At 60.1% G+C, this 21,618-nt stretch overlaps 1 protein-coding gene across 2 annotated transcripts in view; it reads right to left on the reverse strand.

The window, feature by feature from the left end:
- MAN1B1 (mannosidase alpha class 1B member 1) overlaps window positions 1-18,579 on the reverse strand; it is a 24,179-nt gene extending 5,600 nt beyond the window's left edge. For both annotated transcript variants that reach the window (XM_029054232.2, XM_029054230.2), the window contains exons 1-12: window positions 18,372-18,579; window positions 16,770-16,878; window positions 14,778-14,917; window positions 13,311-13,462; window positions 10,808-10,917; window positions 6,701-6,886; window positions 4,687-4,835; window positions 3,428-3,616; window positions 2,615-2,805; window positions 2,318-2,438; window positions 651-848; window positions 413-544 (exon numbers count right to left, since the gene is read on the reverse strand). In XM_029054232.2, coding sequence (XP_028910065.1) covers window positions 413-544; window positions 651-848; window positions 2,318-2,438; window positions 2,615-2,805; window positions 3,428-3,616; window positions 4,687-4,835; window positions 6,701-6,886; window positions 10,808-10,917; window positions 13,311-13,462; window positions 14,778-14,917; window positions 16,770-16,878; window positions 18,372-18,488 — 1,794 coding nt within the window. In that variant the 5' untranslated portion in view covers window positions 18,489-18,579. The remainder of the gene's footprint in view (window positions 1-412; window positions 545-650; window positions 849-2,317; window positions 2,439-2,614; window positions 2,806-3,427; window positions 3,617-4,686; window positions 4,836-6,700; window positions 6,887-10,807; window positions 10,918-13,310; window positions 13,463-14,777; window positions 14,918-16,769; window positions 16,879-18,371) is intronic.
- Between the last annotated feature and the right edge of the window lie 3,039 nt (window positions 18,580-21,618).

Here is a 21,618-nt window from a genome sequence, read left to right on the forward strand (position 1 = left end):
GAAGCAGCGTGGCCCCGTGGGAGGAGCTCGGGCTCAGGACTCCGAGGACACAGGTTCCAATCCCGGCCCTGCCGCCCGCCTGCCGGGTGACCTTGGGCAAGCCACTTCACTCTCCTGTGCCTGGGTCACCTCATCCGGAAAACGGGGATGAAGAGCGTGAGCCCGAAGTGGGACGGCCTGGCTAACTTCTATCCACCCCGGGGCTTAGAACGGTGCTCGGTACACATTACTACTACTGGGTACGACGCGGTGAGTGCCGAACAAATACCCTCATCTGCCGGGGCCGAGCGACACCCGGCGCTCTCCCAAACGGAGCCCGAGAGGATCGCTGGCCGCGGCGCGGCTCGCCCTCTCCCCGGCCGGGAGGACTCCGAGCGCCCGCGCCCCTCCGCCGCGCCCGGCCCCGTCTTACCCTGGTGTATCTGTTGAAGCTCTGCAGGATCTCCCAGCCCCAGTCCTGGTACTTCTTGTCCCCGGTCAGGCGGTAGAGGTAGAAGAGGCTCTCCACCGTCTCGGGCCGCAGCAGGTTGTGCCTGTCGGCGGGCTGCGGAGGCGAGCCGGGGGCGGTCCCTCGGGGGCCGGCGCCGCCCGCCCCGCCTCCGCGCCCCCAGATCCCAGAAGCCCCTTCCCCGCCCGGCCCCGGCCCTCACCTTGACCTCCACGTCCTTGTGGCCGTTCTGGGGGTGGGTGTTGAAGTGGACGATCTCCGGGCTGAGGCCGGTCTCCACCTGGCGATACATCTGGTAGCAGGTCTCCATGAGGGCCTTGGCCAGGTCCATGTGGTCGGCGGCCAGCCCGTTGTGAGCGCCCAGGGCCAGGGTTCCGGGCAGGAAGCACACCAGGTGATCCTGGGAGGGAGGGAGGGAGGGAGACGCCCTCTTCGCCGGGGGGCACCAAGCCCGGCCCGCGCGAGCCCGCTCTCGATCCCCGGGACCCGCCGACGGCCCACGAGGTCGTCACCTGTCCTCCCTCCTACTCAGCCCGGGGGCCACATCCCCGTATCTGCGGTTTAGTTATTCATCTATAATGATGACGACGGCATTTAAGCGCTCGCTCCGCGCCGAGCACTGTTCTCGGCGCGGGGGTAGATGCGAGGTCATCAGGTGGTCCCACGTGCGGCTCACGGTCTTCACCCCCCCATTTCCCGGATGAGGGAACTGAGGCACGGAGAAGTGAAGTGGCCCGCCCACAGTCACCGGCAGACAAGCGGCGGAGCCGGGATTAGAACCCACGGCCTCTGCCTCCCAGGCCCGGGCTCTTGCCACTGAGCCGCGCTACTTATATTGATGTCTGCCCCCCTCTCTGGACTGTGAGCTCGCTCTAGGCAGGAACGTGTCTGTCTCCCGGCCTCCTGTCTCTCCCCGCTCCGGTCCATACTTCACTCTGCTGCCCGGATCGTTCCTCTACAGAAAAGTTCAGGCCGCGTCTCCCCACTCCTCAAGAACCTCCGGTGGTTGCCCGGCCCCCTCCACGTCAAATAAAAATTCCTCATCAGTGGCTTTAGGGGAGAGGAGAGGAGAAGGAAGAAAAGAAGGAAGAGGAAAGGGAGGGAAAAAGGGAAGGGAAGGGAGAAGGGAAGGGAAAAGGGAAGCAGGAAGGGAAGGAAGGGGGGGGGGGAAGGGAAAAGGGAGAAAGGAAGGAAAGGGAAAGGAAGGGAAAAGAGAAACTGGAGAAGGGAAAGGAAGGGAGAAGGGAGGGGAAAAGGGAGAAGGGCAGGAAAGAGAAAGGAAAGGGAAAGGGAGGGAAAAGGGGGAAGGGAAAAGGGAGAAGGCAAGGGAAGGGAGAAGGGAAGGGAAAAGGGAGAAGGGAAGGGAGAAAGGAAGGGAAAAGGGAGAGGAAAAGGGAGAGGGGCAGGAAAGAGAAAGGAAAGGGAAAGGAAGGGAGAAGGGAAAAGGGAGAAAGGCAAGGGAAGGGAGAAGGGAAGGGAAAAGGGAGAAGAGAAGAAAAGGGAAAGGAAGGGAGAAGGGCAGGAAAGAGAATGGAAAGGGAAAGGAAGGGAGGAGGGAAAAGGGAGAAGGGAAAGGGGAAGGGAAAAGCGAGAAGGGAAGGAAAGGGAAAGGAAGGGAAAAGGGAGAAGGAAAGGGAAAGGAAGCCAAGGGATGAGTAAGCGCTTAACAAACACCACAATTACCATTCAGGGAACGTCTCTACCGACTCTGTAGTTCAGGACTCTCCCAAGGGCTGAGTCGAGTGCTGCGCACACCCTAAGCGCTCAATAAACACCCGCTGACTGACCGATTCCTATCGCGACTCCCTGAACCCGAGAACCACCAGCGTTGCCAAATTCCACGGTGGAAAAGCCGACCGACCCACTCACCATCTTGGCGCTGAAATGGCCGTGAGCGAGCTCTCCGACGAACGTTAATTTGCTGGGTTCCGATTTGCGGAGCAGATGCCTCTTGACTCCCTCTATGGCTCTGACGTAGTCTTCCCGCAACCTGGGAACGGGATACATTTTTCCAAGTTTGATTCGCAAACTCTTTCAGTGTGCGCGGGTGGACGACTTCCGGCCGCAAACACCTTTTCGCGCGCTGTGGGTGGTGTGAGCTTCACCGCGGGCAGGGAACGCGACGCGCCGGGGGGGGGGGGGGGGGGGGGGTTAGTCGGCCCTTACTCGTTTTCTCTCTTGCCGCCCTGGATCCACTGCTTCAGCAGATACTCGTAGTAGCTGTCGGCTCTGGCGCCCAGGGTGTAGACGGCGAGGTGGGTGAACAGCCCGCTGTTGGTGTTGATGAACATGGGCACCAGCCCGTCCTTCTTCCCCGACAGGGCGCGGACGTGTCTCGTCACGTCGTTCACCGCTCTCTGGAGCCGGCCCCGGACGGCGGAGGGAAGAAGAGGGAGGGAAGAGGGTGAGCTCCCCGGACGCGCGGCGGGGCCCGGGTCGTCGCCGAAGGGCCCTCGGAGCCCGCCGGGTCGTCCTGCCCGAGTGGCTTCGTTGCTCTGGGCCTCGGTTTCCTCGTCTGTTCAACGGGACTCATTCAGTCAATCGTAACTGAGCGCTTAGTGGGCGCAGACCGCTGGCCCGAGCGCTGGGAATGTACAGTTGGGCAAGAGAGACGAGCCCCGCCCGACGACGCCATTCGGCGCGGCGTGGTGGACGGAGCCCGGGCCCGGGACGTCGTGGGTTCTAATCCCGGCTCCGCCTCCTGTGGGATCTCGGGCAGGTCATTTTACCTCGCTCTGCTTCACTTACCTCGCCTGTAAAATGGGGATGGAGACCGTGAGCCCCCCGTGGGCCGGGGACCGCGTCCAACCCGACGGGCCTGTACCCGCCCCGGCGCTAAGTATGGCGCCCGGCACGGAGCGGGCGCTTCGCGGATTTCTGTGCGGCCGGCTAGCCGGGGCGGGGACTCAGCCGGCGGCCCGCCGCCCGGGAACCGGGGGGACAGGCGGGAGCGGGCCGCCCCCCCCCCAAACCGGGTACCTGAAATCTGTCATCGCCGGTGAGGCGGGAGAGCTCCCGGAACTCCAGCTGGATACTGGTCACCTCGGCCACGGTGCTGTCCGCCGTCCAGCGGGGCGGGTGGGCCGTGCCGCGCCCGATGTTCACGTCCGAGAACGGGATCTTGGACGGCGTGTTGAAGGCCGGCATCAGGCGGTTTCCGATATCTTTCTGATGAAAGGACAGGAGGTGAGAGGCGGCGCGGCCCGGCGGGCGGAGCCCGGGCGTCAAGAGGACCTGGGTTCTAATCCCGCCTCGGCCCCGTGGTCCGACCCTGGGCGAGTGGCTTCACTTCGCTGGGACCTCAGTTCCCTCATCTGGAAAATGGGGAGGAAGCCTGGGAGCCCCATGTGGGACGGGGGATCCGTCCACCTCAGCGTTTAGGACGGTGCTCGGCACGTAGTAAGCGCTGAACAAATAACCAATAGCGCAGTTATTACTGTTATTATGATTAGATATTTCCCCCGCCCACGAGAAGCTCTCAGTCCACCTCTTAGACCGTGAATCCGGTGAGGGAACTGTGCTTTCCAAGCGCTCGGTACAGTGCTCTGCCCCCAGTAAGCGCTCAATAAATCCGACTGAATGAATGAATCAATGAGGGACAGGGATCGTATCCTCCTCGATCGATCCGTATCCACCCCAGCGCTCGGAAGAGTGCTCGGCACATAATAACGTGGGTATTTGTTAAGCGCTTACTATGTGCAGAGCACCGTTCTAAGCGCCGGGGGGTACAAGGTGATCAGGTTGTCCCACGGGGGGGGGGGCTCGGTTTTCATCCCCGTTTTACAGATGAGGTCACCGAGGCACGGAGAACTTAAGTGACTTCCCCGAAGTCACACAGCTGGCAAGCGGCGGAGCCGGGATTCGAACCCGTGAACTCCGCCTCCCAAGCCCCGGCTCTTTCCGCCGTGCCACGCCGCTTCTCACGGTAGACCGGAGGAGCAACCTGGTGGAGAGAGCCGGGCCTGGGAGTCGCAAGGCCGTGGGTTCCAGTCCCGGCTCCGTCACTCCTCCGCTGCGCGGCCCTGGGCAAGTCGCTTCGCTTCTCCGGGCCTCGATTCGAAGGGGGATCGAGGTTGGGAGCCCCACGCGCGAGCCGGACCGGGTCCAACCCTCCCCGCTCGGATTCACTGTACGGCGCCTGGCGCACGGTAAGCGCTCGACCCACACCGCCGTTACGAAATACGACGAGGGAGGCCAAAGAGAAAGGGGGCTCCAACGGGCAACTCCAGACCACTCACGGCTTTTTCCAGAAAGAGGCCGTCTCCGGATAAGTGGTAGGTGCTGAGGAGCCCGCCGAGGATCCGGATGGTGCTCTCGAAGAGGTTCACGTCCACGTTCTTCTCGAAGAGCAATTCCGTGGCCACCCACTTTCTGGCTTCTTCAAACTCTACGTCCCCCAAACGCACACAAGAGAGTCAGAGGGACTCGCTATCGAGGCCACCTGCACAGACTCCTCAGGCCGTGTGGCCGGCCCCGCCTCCCGGAGAGCCCGGGCCCGGGTTCTAATCCTCACTCCGCCCCCGCCGTCTCACCGCTCGCTTCCCTTCTGTGGGCCCCGTCTGTAAAATGGGGATCAAGACCGCGAGCCCCGAGGGGGCCGCGGACTGTGTCCCCGGCGCTTGGCACGGTGCCCCGCACCCGGCGGGCGCTCAGTTGGTACGACCGGACGAGTGCATCGGCTCGCGTCTACCCCGGCACTTAACGCGGCGCCCGGCGCGCGGTAAGTGCCTGAAAAAAAGACGGAGGAGGAGGAGATCGTCCTCCGGAATGACTCCGAGGGGGTGAAAGGGGAATTAAAACGGCCCGGAGGGCTTCCGCTTAAGGTTGCCTAATTGAACGGGCCGTTGCGCTTAGCTCTCCGGCCTCCTCTTCGCTTCCCGTTTGGATCGTACAGCTCCGCATTTGATATCCAGATTAAAGAGACGATAAATACAGGGCATCGGGGTCGCCCGACGCAAGGAGGAGGCGGAAAGAGGCGTCCCCGTCCCCGGTTTTTTGAAACGGGCCGGCCGTCTCAGACCGCAAGAAGGGTGCCCGGGTGGAAAGAGCCCCGGTCTGGGAGTCGGAGGCCCCGGGTTCTCGTCCCGGTTCCGCCGCGCGCCGACCGCGTGACCTTGAGCAAGTCACCTCCCCTGGGCCTCGGCAGCCCCGTCTGTAAAATGGGGACGCACCGCCCGTTCTCCTGCGTAGACAGACCGCGGCGAGCCCTGTGCGGGGCAGGAAACGTACCTCACCCGATTCTCCTTCTCCGGCGCTTGGGACGGTGCCTGACACATAGTGAGCGCTTCAATACCACCCCGAGCTGTTATTACGATTACTAGTCAGTCAGCGGTATTTCTTATAAAATTAGTCATTGTGGCATCTGTTAAATGCTTTACTATGCGCCAGGCGCCGTACTAAGCGGCGTGGTCTAGTGGAAGGAGCCCGGGCTTGGGAGTCGGAGGCCGTGGGTTCTAATCCCGGCTCCGCCACTCGGCAGCCGTGTGGCTTCGGGCGAGCCGCTTAGCTTCTCTGTGCCTCGGTTACCTCATCTGAAAACAGGGATGGAGACCGCGAGCCCCACGTGGGACAACCTGCTTACCCCGTATCTACCCCGGCGCTTAGAAGAGTCCTCGGCACATAGTAAGCGCTTAGCAAATACCACAATTTTTATTTTACGCTCTGGGGTAGACACAAGGTAACCGGGCCGGACGCTGTCCCTGTCCCACGAGGGGCTCCCGGCTTTAACCCCCATTTTCCAGATGAGGGAACCGAGGCACGGAGAAGCGCGTGGCTCAGTGGAAAGAGCCCGGGCTTGGGTGTCAGAGGTCACGGGTTCTAATCCCGGCTCTGCCACCTGTCAGCTTCGTGACCGTGGGCAAGTCACTTCACTTTGCCTCAGTTACCTCATCTGGAAAATGGGGATTACGACTGTGAGCCTCACGTGGGACAACCTGATTCCCCTGTATCTCCCCCAGTGCTTAGAACAGTGCTCTGCGCATAGTAAGCGCTTACCAAATAGCCACATTATTAAGTGAAGTGACTCGCCCGGCGGACGGCACCCAGGCCTTCCGACTCCCGGGCCCGCGCTCTATCCATTAGGCCACGCCGCTCCTCTAATTCACCGAGCGCTCGCCGCGTGCAGAGCGCTGGCCCGCGCGCTCGGGAGAGGCCGTCGTGACAACGGAAGAGACCCGCCTCCCCGTCCGCCACGAGCTTCCGAGAGGAGGGGGAGGACGACGGGATACCCGGGACGGCGTGACCGGCGCTCACCTTCTCTTAAGCCCAAAATCCACATGGTGTCCAGGGCGTCGATGAGCGTCAGACCGAGGCCGAACCACTCGCTGAAGGACTTGGACAGCGGTTTGAGCTCGTCGTGGCCCCAGGCGAACTCCCTGTAGCCCTTCCACGCGTGGCGGAAGGCTTCGACCACGGCCAGCTGGCGCTCGTTGAGGGGCGCTGCGGAGACAAGGGCAGGAAGGCTCCGTTCGCGGCACGGAAGGCCCCCGGATTCCGCCGCCCGACCCCGGCGCTCACGTCCGGGTCTCGGGCGGGTTTTCACGTCCGTCTCCTCCTCGGGACCGCCGACTCCCGTACCCGGGCTCTCCCGCGGCGCTCCGCGCGCGGCAGGCGCCCGATCGACGCCGCTGCCGACCGATTCCTCCCGATCGCGCGCAACGTCTCGGGTTGGCGGCCGGGGGGGTCCTCGCCTTCGGACACCTAAGCCGCAAATGCAGGAGCAGAAGCCCGGGGCAAAGGTGGACCCGAGGAGGAGGCCGCCATCCTTACGATGGTCACGATGATTACGGCGCCCGTTGAGCGCTTACTACGCGCCAGGCGCGCCGGGGTGGATCCGAGCGGGTCGGGTGGGCACGGCCCACGGCCCACCTGGGGCTCGCAGTCTTAATCCCCATTTTACGGTTAACTGGGGCGCAGGGAAGCCAAGCGACTCGCCCAAGGCCGCACGGCAGACAAGTGGCGGAGCTGGGATTAGAACTCATGACCTTCTGACTCCCAGGACGGCTTTATCCGGTGCGCCAGGCTGCGTCCCGAATCATTCTTATTATCACGAAGGAAGAAAGAGGAAGGAGGAAGGAAGGAAACGGGAAGAGGGGGAGGGGAAAAAGAAGGGAGAAGGGGAAGGAGGAGGAAAGAGAAGAACAGTAACGGCAGCATTATTAAGTGCTCGCTATCCTGCGCCGAACACTGTGCCGAACACCGGGCTGGATACAATACAGTCCCATCGGACGCAGTCCCCGTTCCACGTGGGGCTCTCGGCTTAAGCGAGGAGGAGGACGGGCCCGTCGGCCCCATTTTACAGACGAGTAAAGCGAGGCACAGAGCGAAGCGGTGCCTTGCCCGGGGTGACGCACCAGGCGGGGGGGGCGGAGCCGGGATTAGAACCCAGGTCTCCCGATTCCCGGGCCCGAGCTCTCCCCGCCGGGCCAGGCCGCCGAAGGCCACCGGAGCCGGACGGCGCCGGGTGAAGCAGCCAGCCCGCTCCGGACGGCCACACGCGGATTCTTGGGCTCCGGTCTGAACGTCGCCATCCAAGGCCCGGGCCGAGGAGCGGCGCGGCCTAGAGGAGAGGAGCCCGGGCCTGGGAGTCGGGGGATCCGCGTTCTAATCCCGGCTGCCGGGGGACCCTGGCCCAGTCACTTCTCTGGGCCTCACTTTCCTCACCTGTGAAACGGGGGTTCAACGCCTGTACCTCCTCCCGAGAAGCAGCGTGGAGTAGGGGGTAGAGCCCGGGCGTCAGGAGGTCACGGGTTCTAATCCCGGCTCCGCCACCCGTCTGCCGTGGGACCCGGGGCAAGTCACTTCACTTCTCTATGCCTCAGAGTTCCCTCATCTGGAAGATGGGGACTGAGACCGTGAGCCCCACGTGGGACTTGCGAGGACCCACCCCAGTGCTCAGTACAGTGCTCGGCACGTAGTGAGCGTTTGAATACCATCATCACCGTGGGTCCTATTATCACTCAGACCGCGGGCCCCGAGAGGGACGGGGACCGGGTTCGACTTACGAATCCCGGCTCGACCCCAGCGCTGCGAACGGGGCCGGGCGGGCGCCGGGTCCCGAGGGGACGCCGGTTACCGCCACCCGCCCGTCGGAAACGCGGTCGGACGTGGCGCCGTCGCCGGGCCCGGGGTGTTGCCGGCCGCCTTCCGGTGGCAGCTGAGGGGGGACGGAGGAAAACCCGTCTTCGGCAGCAACGGCACCTCCCTCCCTCCCACCCCGGAGCCGCGCGGGGCAACCGGTTGTGGCTTCTTTCGCAAATGAACCTTCTCGTGGGGTCTCTGCACCGGGGGAACTGGGCTTCCCGCCCGCTTTCGTCGGTTCTGCCCTCGTTTGAATTTTCCGGTCTTCGCTAAGGCCGTGCTCCGCGCCAGGCGCCACGCTAAGCGCTACGAGCCAGTCGGGTCGGACGCCGTCCCCACCCCGGGGCTTCCGGGTCTCCATCTCCACTTCGCGTTCATTCCATCGTATTTATTAACTGTACCGAGCCCTTAGCGGGGAGGAGGGAACCGAGGCGCAGGGCAGCCAAGTGACCTGCCCCGGCTCACGCGGCAGTAAGGCGGTGGAGCCGGGCTGAGAACCCGGGTCCTCCGACTTCCAGGGTCGGGCTCTTCCCACTAGGCCGCACTGCTCCTCCGTTTCACAGAGCGCCTCCCCTTCCACGTCCTCGGGGCGATCACCAAGCAGCCCGGCGCAGCGGGCAGAGCCCGGGCCCGGGAGTCGGCAGGTCCCGGGTTCCAGTCCCGGCTCCGCCACCCCCGTCTGCTGGGTGACCCCGGGCATATCGCTGCCCTGGGCCTCAGTCTTCCGTAAAATGGGGACGGAGCCCGCGAGCCCCACGTGGGACGGGGATCGGGTCCAACCCGATTAGCCTTAGTACGGTGCCCGGCACATAGTAAGCGCTTAACGGATATCGTAACAACTATGATTATGACCTCACGGCAACAGTGACTCTCGGGACAGTGGTGGTGCCCCGGACAAAGGGCGGTTCCCGCGACCCTGATGGATTCGGTCTGGGTTTAGAGCCCGGGCCCGGGAGTCGGAAGGACCCGGGTTCTGATCCCAGCTCCGCCGCTTCTCTGCGGCGGGACCTCGGGCGGGTCGCTTCACTTCTCTGGGCCTCACTTCCTTCATCTGGAAAATGGGGATTAACTCTGGGAGCCCCGGGGGGGACAGCTGGGTCCCAACAGATTAGCTTGTACCTACCCCTGCGCATAGAAGGGTTCTTGACACATACTATTCGTAATAAATAATAACAACAACGGTAATCGTTAAGCACTTACTATGTGCCAAACACTCTTCTAAGACTGGGGTAGATAAGACAGTGCTTGTAATCGCTTAACGAAGATCGTTATTATTATTATCACGAGGTTATCGGGTTGTCCCACATGGGGCTCATTTTACAGATGAGGCAACTGAGGCCCGGAGAGGTGAAGTCACACCGCCGAGCAATGTAATTATCATCATTATTAAACGCCGTCGAGTCCTTTCCGACTCACGGCGACCCTACGGATCGATTTCCTCCGGGACGTCTCATCTGCCATAATCCGCGACCTCGCTAACAGTCCTTCCGTTACCGTCGTCACGGTCTCTTTCCACGTAGCTGCCGGTCTGCGGCTTCCGCCTTTTCCCTGGACTTTTCCCAGCATTAGTGTCTTTTCATTCAGTCGTATTTACCGAGCGCTTACCCTGTGCAGAACACCAATTCTTCTCCAGAGAATCAGTACTCCCGACGGGAAGGGAGGCCAGGGAAATGGGGGACGGGGACCGGGGGGGCTCTCGATCTATATTAACATTTTCGGGGGGACGTCTCAGTCTGCGGTTTCAAGTTTCCACCTGAATCGCACCTCCAATTAAAACAGTATTTGGGGCGCGGACACGGGCCAGTAGAGTTTCACGGTTCTTCCGAGTCGCTTTGAGGGCTCTGGCCAGACGCCCCTCCCGCCGCTTTAGCCTGTCAACTCGTCGTGGGGGCAGGAACGCGTCTTGCCGCTCTGTTGTATCGTCCTCTCCTGAGCGCTTGGCACGGTGCTCCGCGCGCGGGAAGTGCTGAACGACTGCCATCCATTTCGCCTCTCTCTCGTTCCTCTGGGACGCCTGGCTTGGCCGAGGGCTCCCCTCCGTTCAGTCGCATTCGTCGAGCGCTCGCCGTGTGCGGAGCACTGCGCTAAACGCTTGGGAAGTACGACTCGGCAGCAGATAGAGACGATCCCCGCCCCCCGAGGGGCTCGCGGTCTACGGCTTCACAGTCTCGGCCTCTTCCGATCTAACCCGAGGCCCCCCTCCCCTCCGCGCGTCGGGTTGCCGGCAACTACGCCGACGGCTGCCCAACCCTGCCTTGCTCCAGGAGAACGGAGAGCTACCTGGCTCCTTCCGGATTTCGGTTTTCCCGGCCGGGGGCCCGACCGCTTCCTGCGTTCTACGGGAGGGAGGCTCCGGGGTCTGGTCCGGCTCGATCACGGCGCCCCGCCAGCTGCAGGACGAGACGGGGAAAGGATCAGGGGGGACGCGGCGCACCCCGGATGACCTGCCCGGCTCCCGGTGGACCTCGCGAGGGGTGAGGGGGATTTAATCCCCGTTTTACAGGGGAGGAAACCGAGGCTCGGAGAAGTGACGCGACTCGCCCGCGGTCACACGGCTGACAGGTGGGCTCTAGACCTGGCGGCTCCACTTTACTGCTTTTCTCCTCTTTTCTTCCACTTGCGGAGAAGCGGCGTGGATTAGCGGGCAGAGCCCGGGCCTGGAAGTCAGAGGACCTGGGTCCCGATCCCGGCCCCGCCTCTCGTCTGCTGTGTGACCTCGGGTAAGTCACTTCACTTCTCTGGGCTTCAGTTCCCTCGTCTGGAAAATGGAGATTAAGAGTGCGAGCCCCACGGGGGACGGGGACTGTGTCCAACCTGATTAACCTCTATCTAGGTTAGAACAGTGCTTGGCACAAAGTAAGCACTTAACAAGTACCGTAATCATTATCATTACGATGACATTTCACTTCTCTGGGCCTCAGTTCCCTCACCTGTAAAATGGGGATTAAGAAAGCGAGCCTCACGTAGTACAGGGACTGTGTCCAATTTGATTAGCTCGTATCTACCCTAGCACTCGGGACAGTACCTGGCACAAAGTACGATACCATTAAAAAAAAATTTTAAAGAGTGGAGCCGGGATTAGAACCCAGGTCCTCTGATTCTCAGGCCCGTGCTCTAACCGCTAAGCAACGCTGCTTCCCTTTGTCATGATAATCACGTTGGTATTTGTTAAGCGCTTACTATGTGCAGAGCACTGTTCCAAGCGCTGGGGTAGACACAGGGGAATCGGGTGGTCCCACGTGGGGCTCGCGGTCTTCATCCCCATTTTACAGATGAGGGAAGTGAAGCGACTCGCCCAAAGTCACACAGCTGACAAGTGGCAGAGCCGGGATTCGAACCCATGATCCCGGACTCCAAAGCCTGGGCTCTTTCCACCGAGCCGCGCCGCTTGTCATATTTCCCTTATCTGCCGAGGAGTGAAGGAGGTCGCGTCCGACGTTTCCGCATCTCAGAGAGGCAGCGTGGCCTAGCGGAAGGAGCCCGGGCCTGGGGGTCGGAGGACCTGGCTTCCAATCCCGGCAAGCTTGGGAGTCAGAGGCCGAGGGTCCTAATCCCACCTCTGCCACGGATCAGCTGTGTGACGCTGGGCAAGTCCCTTCACTTCTCTGTGCCTCAGCGCCCTCACTGGGGAGGAAGCCCGTGAGCCCCGTGTGGGATCTACCCCAGCGCTCAGAACAGTGCTTGGCACATAGTAAGCGCCTAACAGACACACACCATTATTATTCTCTCTTGGAATTCCCCGACAGTAAGAGGTGGGACACGAATATCGCATCCCTGGAGCACTCTGATCCTCAACCCGGCCCCCCGACTTTTCTGCCACATCCTTGTACTCTCAGACTTTATTTATTTTCATGTCTGTCGCACCCAGTAGACTATTCTCTCCTGGCGGGAAGAGATCACACCTACCAACTCTACCGTACTGTCATCCATTCATTCATTCAATAGTATTTATTGAGCGCTTACTATGTGCAGAGCACTGTACTAAGCGCTTGGGATGAACAAGTCGGCAACAGATAGAGACGGTCCCTGCCGTTTGACGGGCTTACGGTCTAATAGGGGGAGACGGACAGACGAGAACGATGGCGATAAACAGAGTCGAGGGGAAGAACGTCTCGTAAGAACCGATGGCGACTGAACAGAATCGAGGCGATGTACAATTCATTAACAAAATAAATAGGGTAACGAAAACACATACAGTCGAGCGGACGAGCACGGTGCCGTGGGGATGGGAAGGGAGAGGTGGAGGAGCAGAGGGAAAAGGGGAAAATGAGGGTTTAGCTGCGGAGAGGTGAAGGGGGGATGGCAGAGGGAGTAGAGGGAGAAGAGGAGCTCAGTCTGGGAAGGCCTCTTGGAGGAGGTGAGTTTTACGTAGGGTTTCGAAGAGGGAAAGAGAATCGGTTCGGCGGAGGCGAGGAGGGAGGGCGTCCCGGGACCGCGGGAGGACGCGACTCGGGGGTCGACGGCGGGACGGGCGAGACCGGGGGACGGCGAGGAGGCGGGCGGCGGAGGAGCGGAGCGGGCGGTGGAAAGAGAGAAGGGAGGAGAGGTAGGAAGGGGCGAGGTGACGGAGAGCCTCGAAGCCTAGAGTGAGGAGTTTTTGTTTGGAGCGGAGGTTGACGGGCAACCACTGGAGTTGTTTAAGAGTTGGAGTTGTCCTTTTCCAGGTGCTCAGTCCAGTTCTCTGCACACGGTAAGCTCTCGATAAATACCACTGACCGAATCCCTCGGATGAACCCATTTATGTGTTTTCTTTCTCTCTCCCCCCTTCTGACGTTTCGCTTACCTAATAGCCGTCTTCTCGCTCTCCTCCCTATTCCCAGCGGCAGGCCCCTCTTCGGCCCTCTTGGGGTCATCCTGGGGCTTCCCTCTCAGGTCCTTGCGGGGGGCTCCGAGCTGCAGGTTGGGAGGCCTCCGGCGGAGATGCCTTTGGGGTCTCTGAGGAAGGAGCATCGATTCGTACGCACGGGATCATTTCTCCGTATTGACGGCTCTTTGTCCGTCCTGACGTCTATCTGTTCGGCGCGACGTCTGCCCGGCTACTTGTTCTGTTGGCTGTCTCTCCCCTCCTGGACTGTGAGCCCGTTGTTGGGGAGGGACTGTTCCTATCTGTTGCCGAATTGCGCTTTCCAAGCGCTTAGTACGGAGCTCGGCCCACGGTAAGCGCTCAGTGGATCCGGTCGAATGAATATATTAAATCAGATTAACTGCCCGGGGTCCACCGCTGAAGAGAGGGTTCGGACTAACCCGAGGGTATCTCTTTCTGCAGATTCCTAGGGAGGAGGCTCCCCTAACTGCCGCCTGGCCTGTCGAGCGTCTGCCTAAACGCGCTAATTTCCGCCGGGCATCTATCACGGGTGTGAGTAGCCCTTTGCTCTCGGCGCTGGGTGCCTGTCAAGGGTGTTTGGATCGAGGGGGGAGGGAAGATGGGAGGGGAGGGGAATCCGGCCCCGCTGGAGGCCGCCCGGGGCTCCCAACGCCCTTCTCGAACTGGGACAAGTGGAACTCGTTGTGGGCGGGCTGCGTGACCCTGGGGAAGTCACTTCACTTCTCTGGGCCTCAGTTCCCTCCTCTGGAAAATGGGGATTGAGACTGGGAGCCCCATGGGGGACAGGGACCGGCCTGTATCCACCCCAGGGCTCAGTACAGTGCCTGGCAATTAGTAAGCGCTTAAATACCATAATTATTATTATTATTATTGTTGTATTGGACTCTCCCAAGCACTTCGTACGGCGCTCTGCACGCAGTCGGTGCTCAATAAATGCGACCGAATGACTGAAGGAATGAACAGACGAACCTGCTTGCGGCCTTCCTCCAATTTCTGGCCTAGGACTCCCTCCCCTCGGCTGCGCCCCGATCTCATCCATCTTGCCGCCGACTCCTTCCCTACATCCTCCCTCTAGCCTTCCCCCTTCCGTATCCGACAGACGATCACCCTTCCCACCCCCGAGAGGCCCTCCCTGATTAAGTCCTCATTTTCCCCGACTTCTCTTTGAATCTCCCATGCACGTGGCCCTGATTTCGAACACTTGATATTCACCCCACCCTCAGCCCCACAGCCCTTATGTACCCATCTCTGATTTACTCATTGAGCTTTATATCGCTCCGCCCCTCTAGACCGCAAGCTCCTCGCGGGAAGGGAAGGTGTTAACTAATTCTGTCTACTACGCTCTCCCGGTGCCCCGTGTTCGACGAATGCCACCAAACCTTTGGGATCTTCATTCTAAGCCCGGGTCGAAGGCTTGTCCCGTACCTGAGGTAAAACACCCACGGAGCCCGCCGGGTTAGGGTCGGCTTGCCGAGGAGGGGCCGGTAAGACCACAGGCTTTGCCGGTTTCGGTCCCCGGATTTCCGGGTCTGTTTTCGGATCCTCCGGCGACCGGCTCGTCAGGGCTAAATAGGAAAACGCTCGTCAGCGGTTGCTACGTTCGCGGGCGAACATTTGGCGGGGGCTACAAAAAATAATCGCTGGGAAAGAAAGTCATCTTAAGGAACCGTCGGTCTCTCCAGAGCCAGGACATTCATCTATTCAATCGTATTGGGCGCTTACTGTGTGCAGAGCACTGTACTAAGCGCTTGGAAAGCATCCGACACGCAGTTCACAAGCACTATGCACCAACCTCCTAGATGTCCCGCTTTTAACGGTATTTGTTATGTGCTTACCACGGGCCAGGAACGGGACTGAGCACTGGGGTAGATGCAAACTAATCAGGATGGACACGGTCCCTGTCCCACGTGGGGCTCACGATCTTAATCCCCATTTTACAGCTGAGGAAACTGAGGCACAGAGAAGTGAAGTGACTCTCCCACAGTCACCCAGCAGACAGGTGGCAGAGGCGGGATGAAACTCAAGTCCTTGTTGGCTCCCGGGCCCATGCTCTACCCACTAGCCCAAAGTCCGTCGCTTCTAAAGTCTCTCCTGAGCAACTGCACGTCTATTTCCCTTCCGAAGAGGGTCCCCAGACTTCTTTCTGCCTCTGGGACGGACTACAGCGACGGTCAGAACGCCGTCCACCTCAGATTCGGGAGCAAATCTGCTTTCTCCACCTGCCCTCCTCACTGATCTCCCCGCTTCAAGGGTCTACGACACGGGAGACTCAATCCCGAAAGCTCGTCGATGACGGTACTGTTAAGCGCTTACTATGCGCCGAGCACTGTTCTCCGCACTGGGGGAGATCCGAGGTCATCAGCTTGTCCCGCGTGGGGCTCAGTCTTAATCCCCGTTTTACCGAGGGGGGAAACTGAGGCCCAGTGAAGTGACTTGCCCAAAGTCACACAGCTGACAAGGGGCGGAGCCGGGATTAGAACCCATGACTTCCGACTGCCAAGCCCGGGCTCTTTCCTCTAAGCCGGGCGGAGAACGTGCCTGCTAATTCTGTTCTAGTGTACTCTCCCAAGCGCTCAGTACAGTGCTCTGCACATAGTAAGCGCTCAATAAATACCGGTGATTGATCGACTGAGAGTTTCTTCCCGGAATGGAGAGGAGATTACCACACCAAACATTTTCTCAGTTGCCTAGGGTGCTCTGGAAGCGATCGGAAGCGGCGTGGCCTAGTGGCTAGGGCCCGGGCCCGGCAGGCGGAAGGAGCCGGTTTCTCATCCCGGCTCCGCCGCTTCCGCTGTGTGACCTTGGGCGAGTCACCTCATTTTAAAATGCCTCAGTTACGTCATCTGTGAAATAGGGACCGTAAGCTCCACGTGGGACATGGATTGGGTCCAAATCGACTGGCGTTTAGAACACGTAATAAGCGCTTAACAAACAGCATACACAGGAAAAAAAATCAATACCACCAGCCCGTTTCTTGCAGCTGGGCTAAGATCTCCACTCGACTCCATTCCTAAAAACTCCCCCTCTAGTCTGTAAGCCTCTTGTGGGCAGGGGACGTGTCTACCAATTCCGTTACAGCGTATTCTCCCGAGTGCTTAGAACGGTGCTCTGCACAGCGTAAGCGCTCGGTAAATAGAATCGGTCGGCTGATACTGTGAGAAGAGCACCCGACTACCCTCTGGACTGTAAGCTTGCGGGCCGGCAATGCGTCGACCAATTCCGTTACCCTGTGCCCTCCCGCGCGTTCAGTACAGCGCTCCGCACGCGGTAAGCGCTCAATCGATAGCACCGACTGTCGGAGAGGATTCCGCCAACTCCCCGATCCGCCCGGTTGGTTGCTCGAAGTTTCCGCGGGGCCGCGCGCCCCGGTGTGATTTCGGGGCAGGGGCAAATATCCCGCCGATTCTCGCTCGCTACCTCTCCAGTGGTCCGCGATGTTAGTGTAGGAAATGCCTCCACAGACCGCCACGAAGGCAAAGAGGAAGAGGATTACGCTTCGCTGCAGGCGCGACAGCTGCTTCCACTTCTACAAAATAAAAGGAAATAAAGCCACCGCAGACGCGGTCGGGACCTCGTCCCCCCCCGGCAGATTTCGGCAACGGGAGTCGGGACCGAGGAGGAAAGTCAGAGCAACTGAAATGTGGTGTCTGGTCGGGGGCGGGGGGCTACCGAAGGCGCAGGCCTCCTCCAAGAGGCCCTCCCAGACTAAGCCCCGCTTTTCCTCATCTCCCACTCCCTTCTGCGTCGCCTGTCTCCTTGCTTAGTGCCCTGCTCGGGGGGGCACTGCTTGATGGCACCCTGGGGGGTGGCGGGGGGGGATGCCCTCCATCCCCTGGGGCAGCTGCTCGGGTGACGGGTGGGCAGACCCTCTGCCCCTGCCCTGGTCAGGGGTAGGGGGGAACCCCATGGGTTGGCGGGGTGGGGAGGGGAGGCGACGATGCCCCTCGCCCCCCGGGCAGCTGCTCTGGTGACGGGTGGGCAGAACCCCTGCCCTCTGCTCGGGGGCAGTCCTTGGTGATATTGTTGGCATTTCTTAAGCGCTTACTATGTGCAGGGCACGGTTCTAAGCGCTGGGGGAGATACAGGGTCATCAGGTTGTTCCACGTGAGGCTGCCAGTCTTCACCCCCATTTTACAGATGAGGCAACTGAGGCACAGAGAAGTGAAGTGACTTGCCCACAGTCCCACAGCTGACACGCGGCAGAGCCGGGATCCGAACCCGTGACTTCTAACTCCCAAGCCCGGGCTCTTACCACTGAGCCACGCTGGTGACGGCAGGGAGGGGAGGGGAGGGGGGCAATAATAATAAAAATGACGGTATCTGTTAAGAACACTGTTCTAAGCGCTGGGGGAGGTGCCAGATTATAAAGTTGCCCCCTAACCCCCTCGGCAGCTGGTCTTGGTGACAGAGGGGGAGACCCACCGCCTCCTGCCCCCGGGGTGGGGGCTGGGGGAGTCCTTGGTGATGGCAGGGAGAGATGAGGGGCAATAAGAAGAATAAAAATGTTGGCATTTGTTAAGCCCTTATTATGTGCCGGTCTGGTGACGGGTGGGCAGACCCACTGCCCCCTGCCCTGTTGGGGTGGTGGGGTCTCCTTGGTGATGACAGGGAGGGGAGAAGGAGGGGCAATAGGAAGAATAATAATGTTGGTGTCTGTTGAGCGCTTACTGGGTGCTGAGCACTGTGGTGAGCGCTGCCCCTCAACCCCCTTGGCAGCTGGTCTGGTGACAGGTGGCCAGACCCACTGCCCCCTGCCTTGTGGAGGGGGGCAGTCCTGGGTGATGGCAGGGAGGGATGAGGGGCAATAGTAAGAATAATAAAGTGGGCATTTGTTGGGCGCTGACTGTGTGCGGAGCACTGTCGTAAGCGCTGCCCCTCGGCCCCCCGGGCAGGGGAGGGGGGTCGGACGGAGTGGTCCCCGGGGCCCTGGCCCGTGCGGGGGTGTGGAGGAGCGAGTGTGGCTGGCCGGGCGGCGCCGGGCCCGGTGTGTGGTGTCCCGGTGTCCCGGGGGTTCCTCACCCTCCAGCAGGAGCGCCGCCTCCAGCCCTTGCCGTTGTTGTAGCGGCCGCCGGCGGCCCCGTCCCCGGGGCTCAGCGTCACCGAGATGAAGTCCCGCCTCAGCGGCGGGGGGAACATGGCGGCGGCGGCGGAATGGTCGGGGCTCAGGAAGCGGGGGCCTCAGCCCTCGGCCCTCCGCCTCGCCGCCGCCATGGCGCCTTCACGCCCGCCCCCTTGCACTGCGCCTGCGCCCGCTCGGCCCAAACGCCCGCCCCCCGCACCGCGCCTGCGCCGGCTCGGAGGACCCGCCCGCCCCCTGCACCGCGCCTGCGCCGGACGCTCCGGGCGCCTCTAGCCCGCACTCCGCGTCTCGGTGGTCGGAGCCATAGCAACGGGACGCGGCCGGGCCCTCGCTGCGCCTCATTCATTCATCCATCCGTCCATCCAATCGTATTTATTGAGCGCTTACGGCGTGCAGAGCACTGTACTAAGCGCTTGCACAGTCCAATTCGGCAATTAAGTGAGCCAATCCCCGCCCACCAGAAGCAGGGTGGCTCAGTGGGAAGAGCCCGGGCTTGGGAGTCAGAGGTCAAGGGTTCGAATCCCGGCTCTGCCACTTGTCAGCTGGGGGACTGTGGGCAAGTCGCTTAAGTTCTCTGGACCTCAGTGACCTCATCTGCAAAATGGGATTAACCGGGAGTCTCACGTGGGACAACCTGATGACCCTGTATCTCCCTCAGCGCTCAGAACGGTGCTCTGCACATAGTAAGCGCTTAACAAATACCAACATTATTATTATTAATGAATGGTACTAAATATTTTTTTCCATTTTTCTTTTTTCATTCATTCAGTAGTATTTATAGAGCGCTTCATTGTGCAGAGCACTGTACTAAGCGCTCGAATAATGATAGTATTAAGCACTTACTCTGTATCAAGCACAGTTCTAAGCGCTGGGGTAGATGCAAGGTAATCAGGTTGTCCCACATGGGCCTCCCAGTCTTCATCCCCATTTTACAGATGAGGTCACTGAGGCCCAGAGAGGCTAAGTGACATACTCAAGGTCACATAGCAGACAAGTGGCTGAGCCGAGATTAGAACCCACGTCCTCTGACACTCAAGCCCGGGCTCTTCCATAAGTGCTTACTACGTGTCCAACTCTGTGCCACGCTCTGGGATAGGTAATAATAATTATATCTGTTCATTCAATCGTATTTATTGAGCGCTTACTGCGTGCAGAGCACTGGACTGAGCACTTGGGAAAGTACAATGCAACAATAAACAGCAACATTCCCTGCCCACAATGAGCTCACAGTCTAGAGGGAAAGTGCTCACTGTGTGCTGAACACCGTACTGAGCGCCGGGGAAAGCACAATATAACAATCAACAGTGACAATCCCTGCCCACAGTGAACTCAGTCTGGAGGGAAAGCACTTACTATGTGCCAGGCACTGTACTAAATGCCGCGGTGGATATAAGCAAATCGGGCGGGACCACAGTCTCTTTAGCGTGTGGAGCTCATGTGGATTATCGATGGTATTGAACGCTTACTTTATCTTTCTTTTTACACCGTATTTCTTAGGCGCTTACTATGTGTCAAACGCTCTCCCATACTCGGGAAGACAGACTCTAGGTTGGACCCAGTCCTTGTCCCCCATGGGGCTCACAGTCAAAGTCAAAGGACGAAGAATTACTTGTACGATCGGACAATCAATCAATGGAAGTTATTGAGTGCTTAGCGAGGGCAGTTTGGGAGGCATCCAAACCGGACCTCATAAAGATGGCCACCAGAGCCCCCACCGCCCCGTCTGACCCTGGGTACGCAAGGCGGTTGTGTTTCTTTCCTTTTCCAGTCATCTTCCCGACTCCCCCAAAATAAAAACCGTCCACCACGAGGTTCATTTCGTATTTTTATTTAGGCAACTGGGCGGGGGTTGTTGAAATGTGTACGGATGGTGAAGGGAATCGCGGTGCTAGTGTCGATGCCAAATTACAAGCCCCAGAATCAAGATGGTCTGTGGTGGGGAAGGGGGGGGATGGGGGAGGGCAAGGATAGTCAGCTGCAATGAGGGATTCCTCCCGTCAGGAAGCCGGGGACTGGTGCCCCCCCAATCTCATTATTATTCATTATAATAATAAAAGTAATTGTGGTATTTGTTAAGCACTTCCTGTGTGCCAGGCACCGGACTAAGCACTGAGGTGGGTACCAGCAGATTGGTTGGACACAGTTCCCGTCCCACATGGGGCTCACAGTCTTAATCCCCATTTTACAGAGGAGGTAACTGACGCCCAGTGGAGTGACTCGCCCAAGGTCACCCAGCGGACAAGTGGCGGAGCCGGGATCAGAACCCAGTTCCTTCTGACTCCCAGGCCCGGGCTCCGTCCACTCGGCCACACTGCTTTCGGTGGGCCCGGAGGGGGCTGAGCCAGGAAAGCCGGGTCAGGCGGCGTGGGGTGGGAGGCGGACTCGGCCGTCACCCCGGGCCGGGCACCCAATCGCCCCATCCTCCCTGGGCTCGGAGGCGGGGCTGGCGCTCCCTGCCCGCATCGCCCATCCCCTGCCATCCGGCCCTGACCCTGGCAGACCCCCACGTCTTGCTGCTGGTTTCCTAGCTCGGCCCAGTTTGGCTCTCCCTCTCTCTCCAGAGAGCTTTACGGCAACTAGCTGGGCTCTCTGAAGCCTCTCTGGGCCAGATGGGATGATGCGTACAATAATGATAATGGTATTTGTTAAGCGCTTACTATGTGCCAAGCCCTATTCTAACCACTGGGGGAGATACAAGGTAATCAGATGGTCCCTCGCGGGGCTCACAGTCCGAACCCCATTTTACAGATGAGATAGCTGAGGCACAGAGAAGTAAGTGGCTTGCCCAAGGTCACAGAGCAGACGGGTGGAGGAGCCGGGATTGGAACCCACGTCCTCTGGCTCCCAAGCCCGCACTCTTGGCTGCTTCTCTGATGTCACAGTGTACCACCCCCCGTGACATCATCGGGTCACGTGATGGGTCACGTCACAACGTTTATCACCCCGGAGGTTCCCCGGGGCCTTCCTGACCCAGAGGACTTTACAGCAAAGTAGCTGTGCTTCCTGAAGGCTCTCCTTTAGCCTCTCTGTGCCGGATGTGCCCAAGTCACATGACATCATCAGCGAGACCCTCGTCTCGCCTCGCAACGTATCGCACCCTGAAGGCTCCCCAGAACCTTCCCGCCCCAGGACTCGTTCCTATCCAACCCAGGGGATCCCCACCCCCTCACCCACGGCTTTCAACCG

Source organism: Ornithorhynchus anatinus, chromosome X4, assembly GCF_004115215.2.
Source record: "Ornithorhynchus anatinus isolate Pmale09 chromosome X4, mOrnAna1.pri.v4, whole genome shotgun sequence".
In the NCBI taxonomy this organism is placed as follows: Eukaryota; Metazoa; Chordata; class Mammalia; order Monotremata; family Ornithorhynchidae; genus Ornithorhynchus; species Ornithorhynchus anatinus.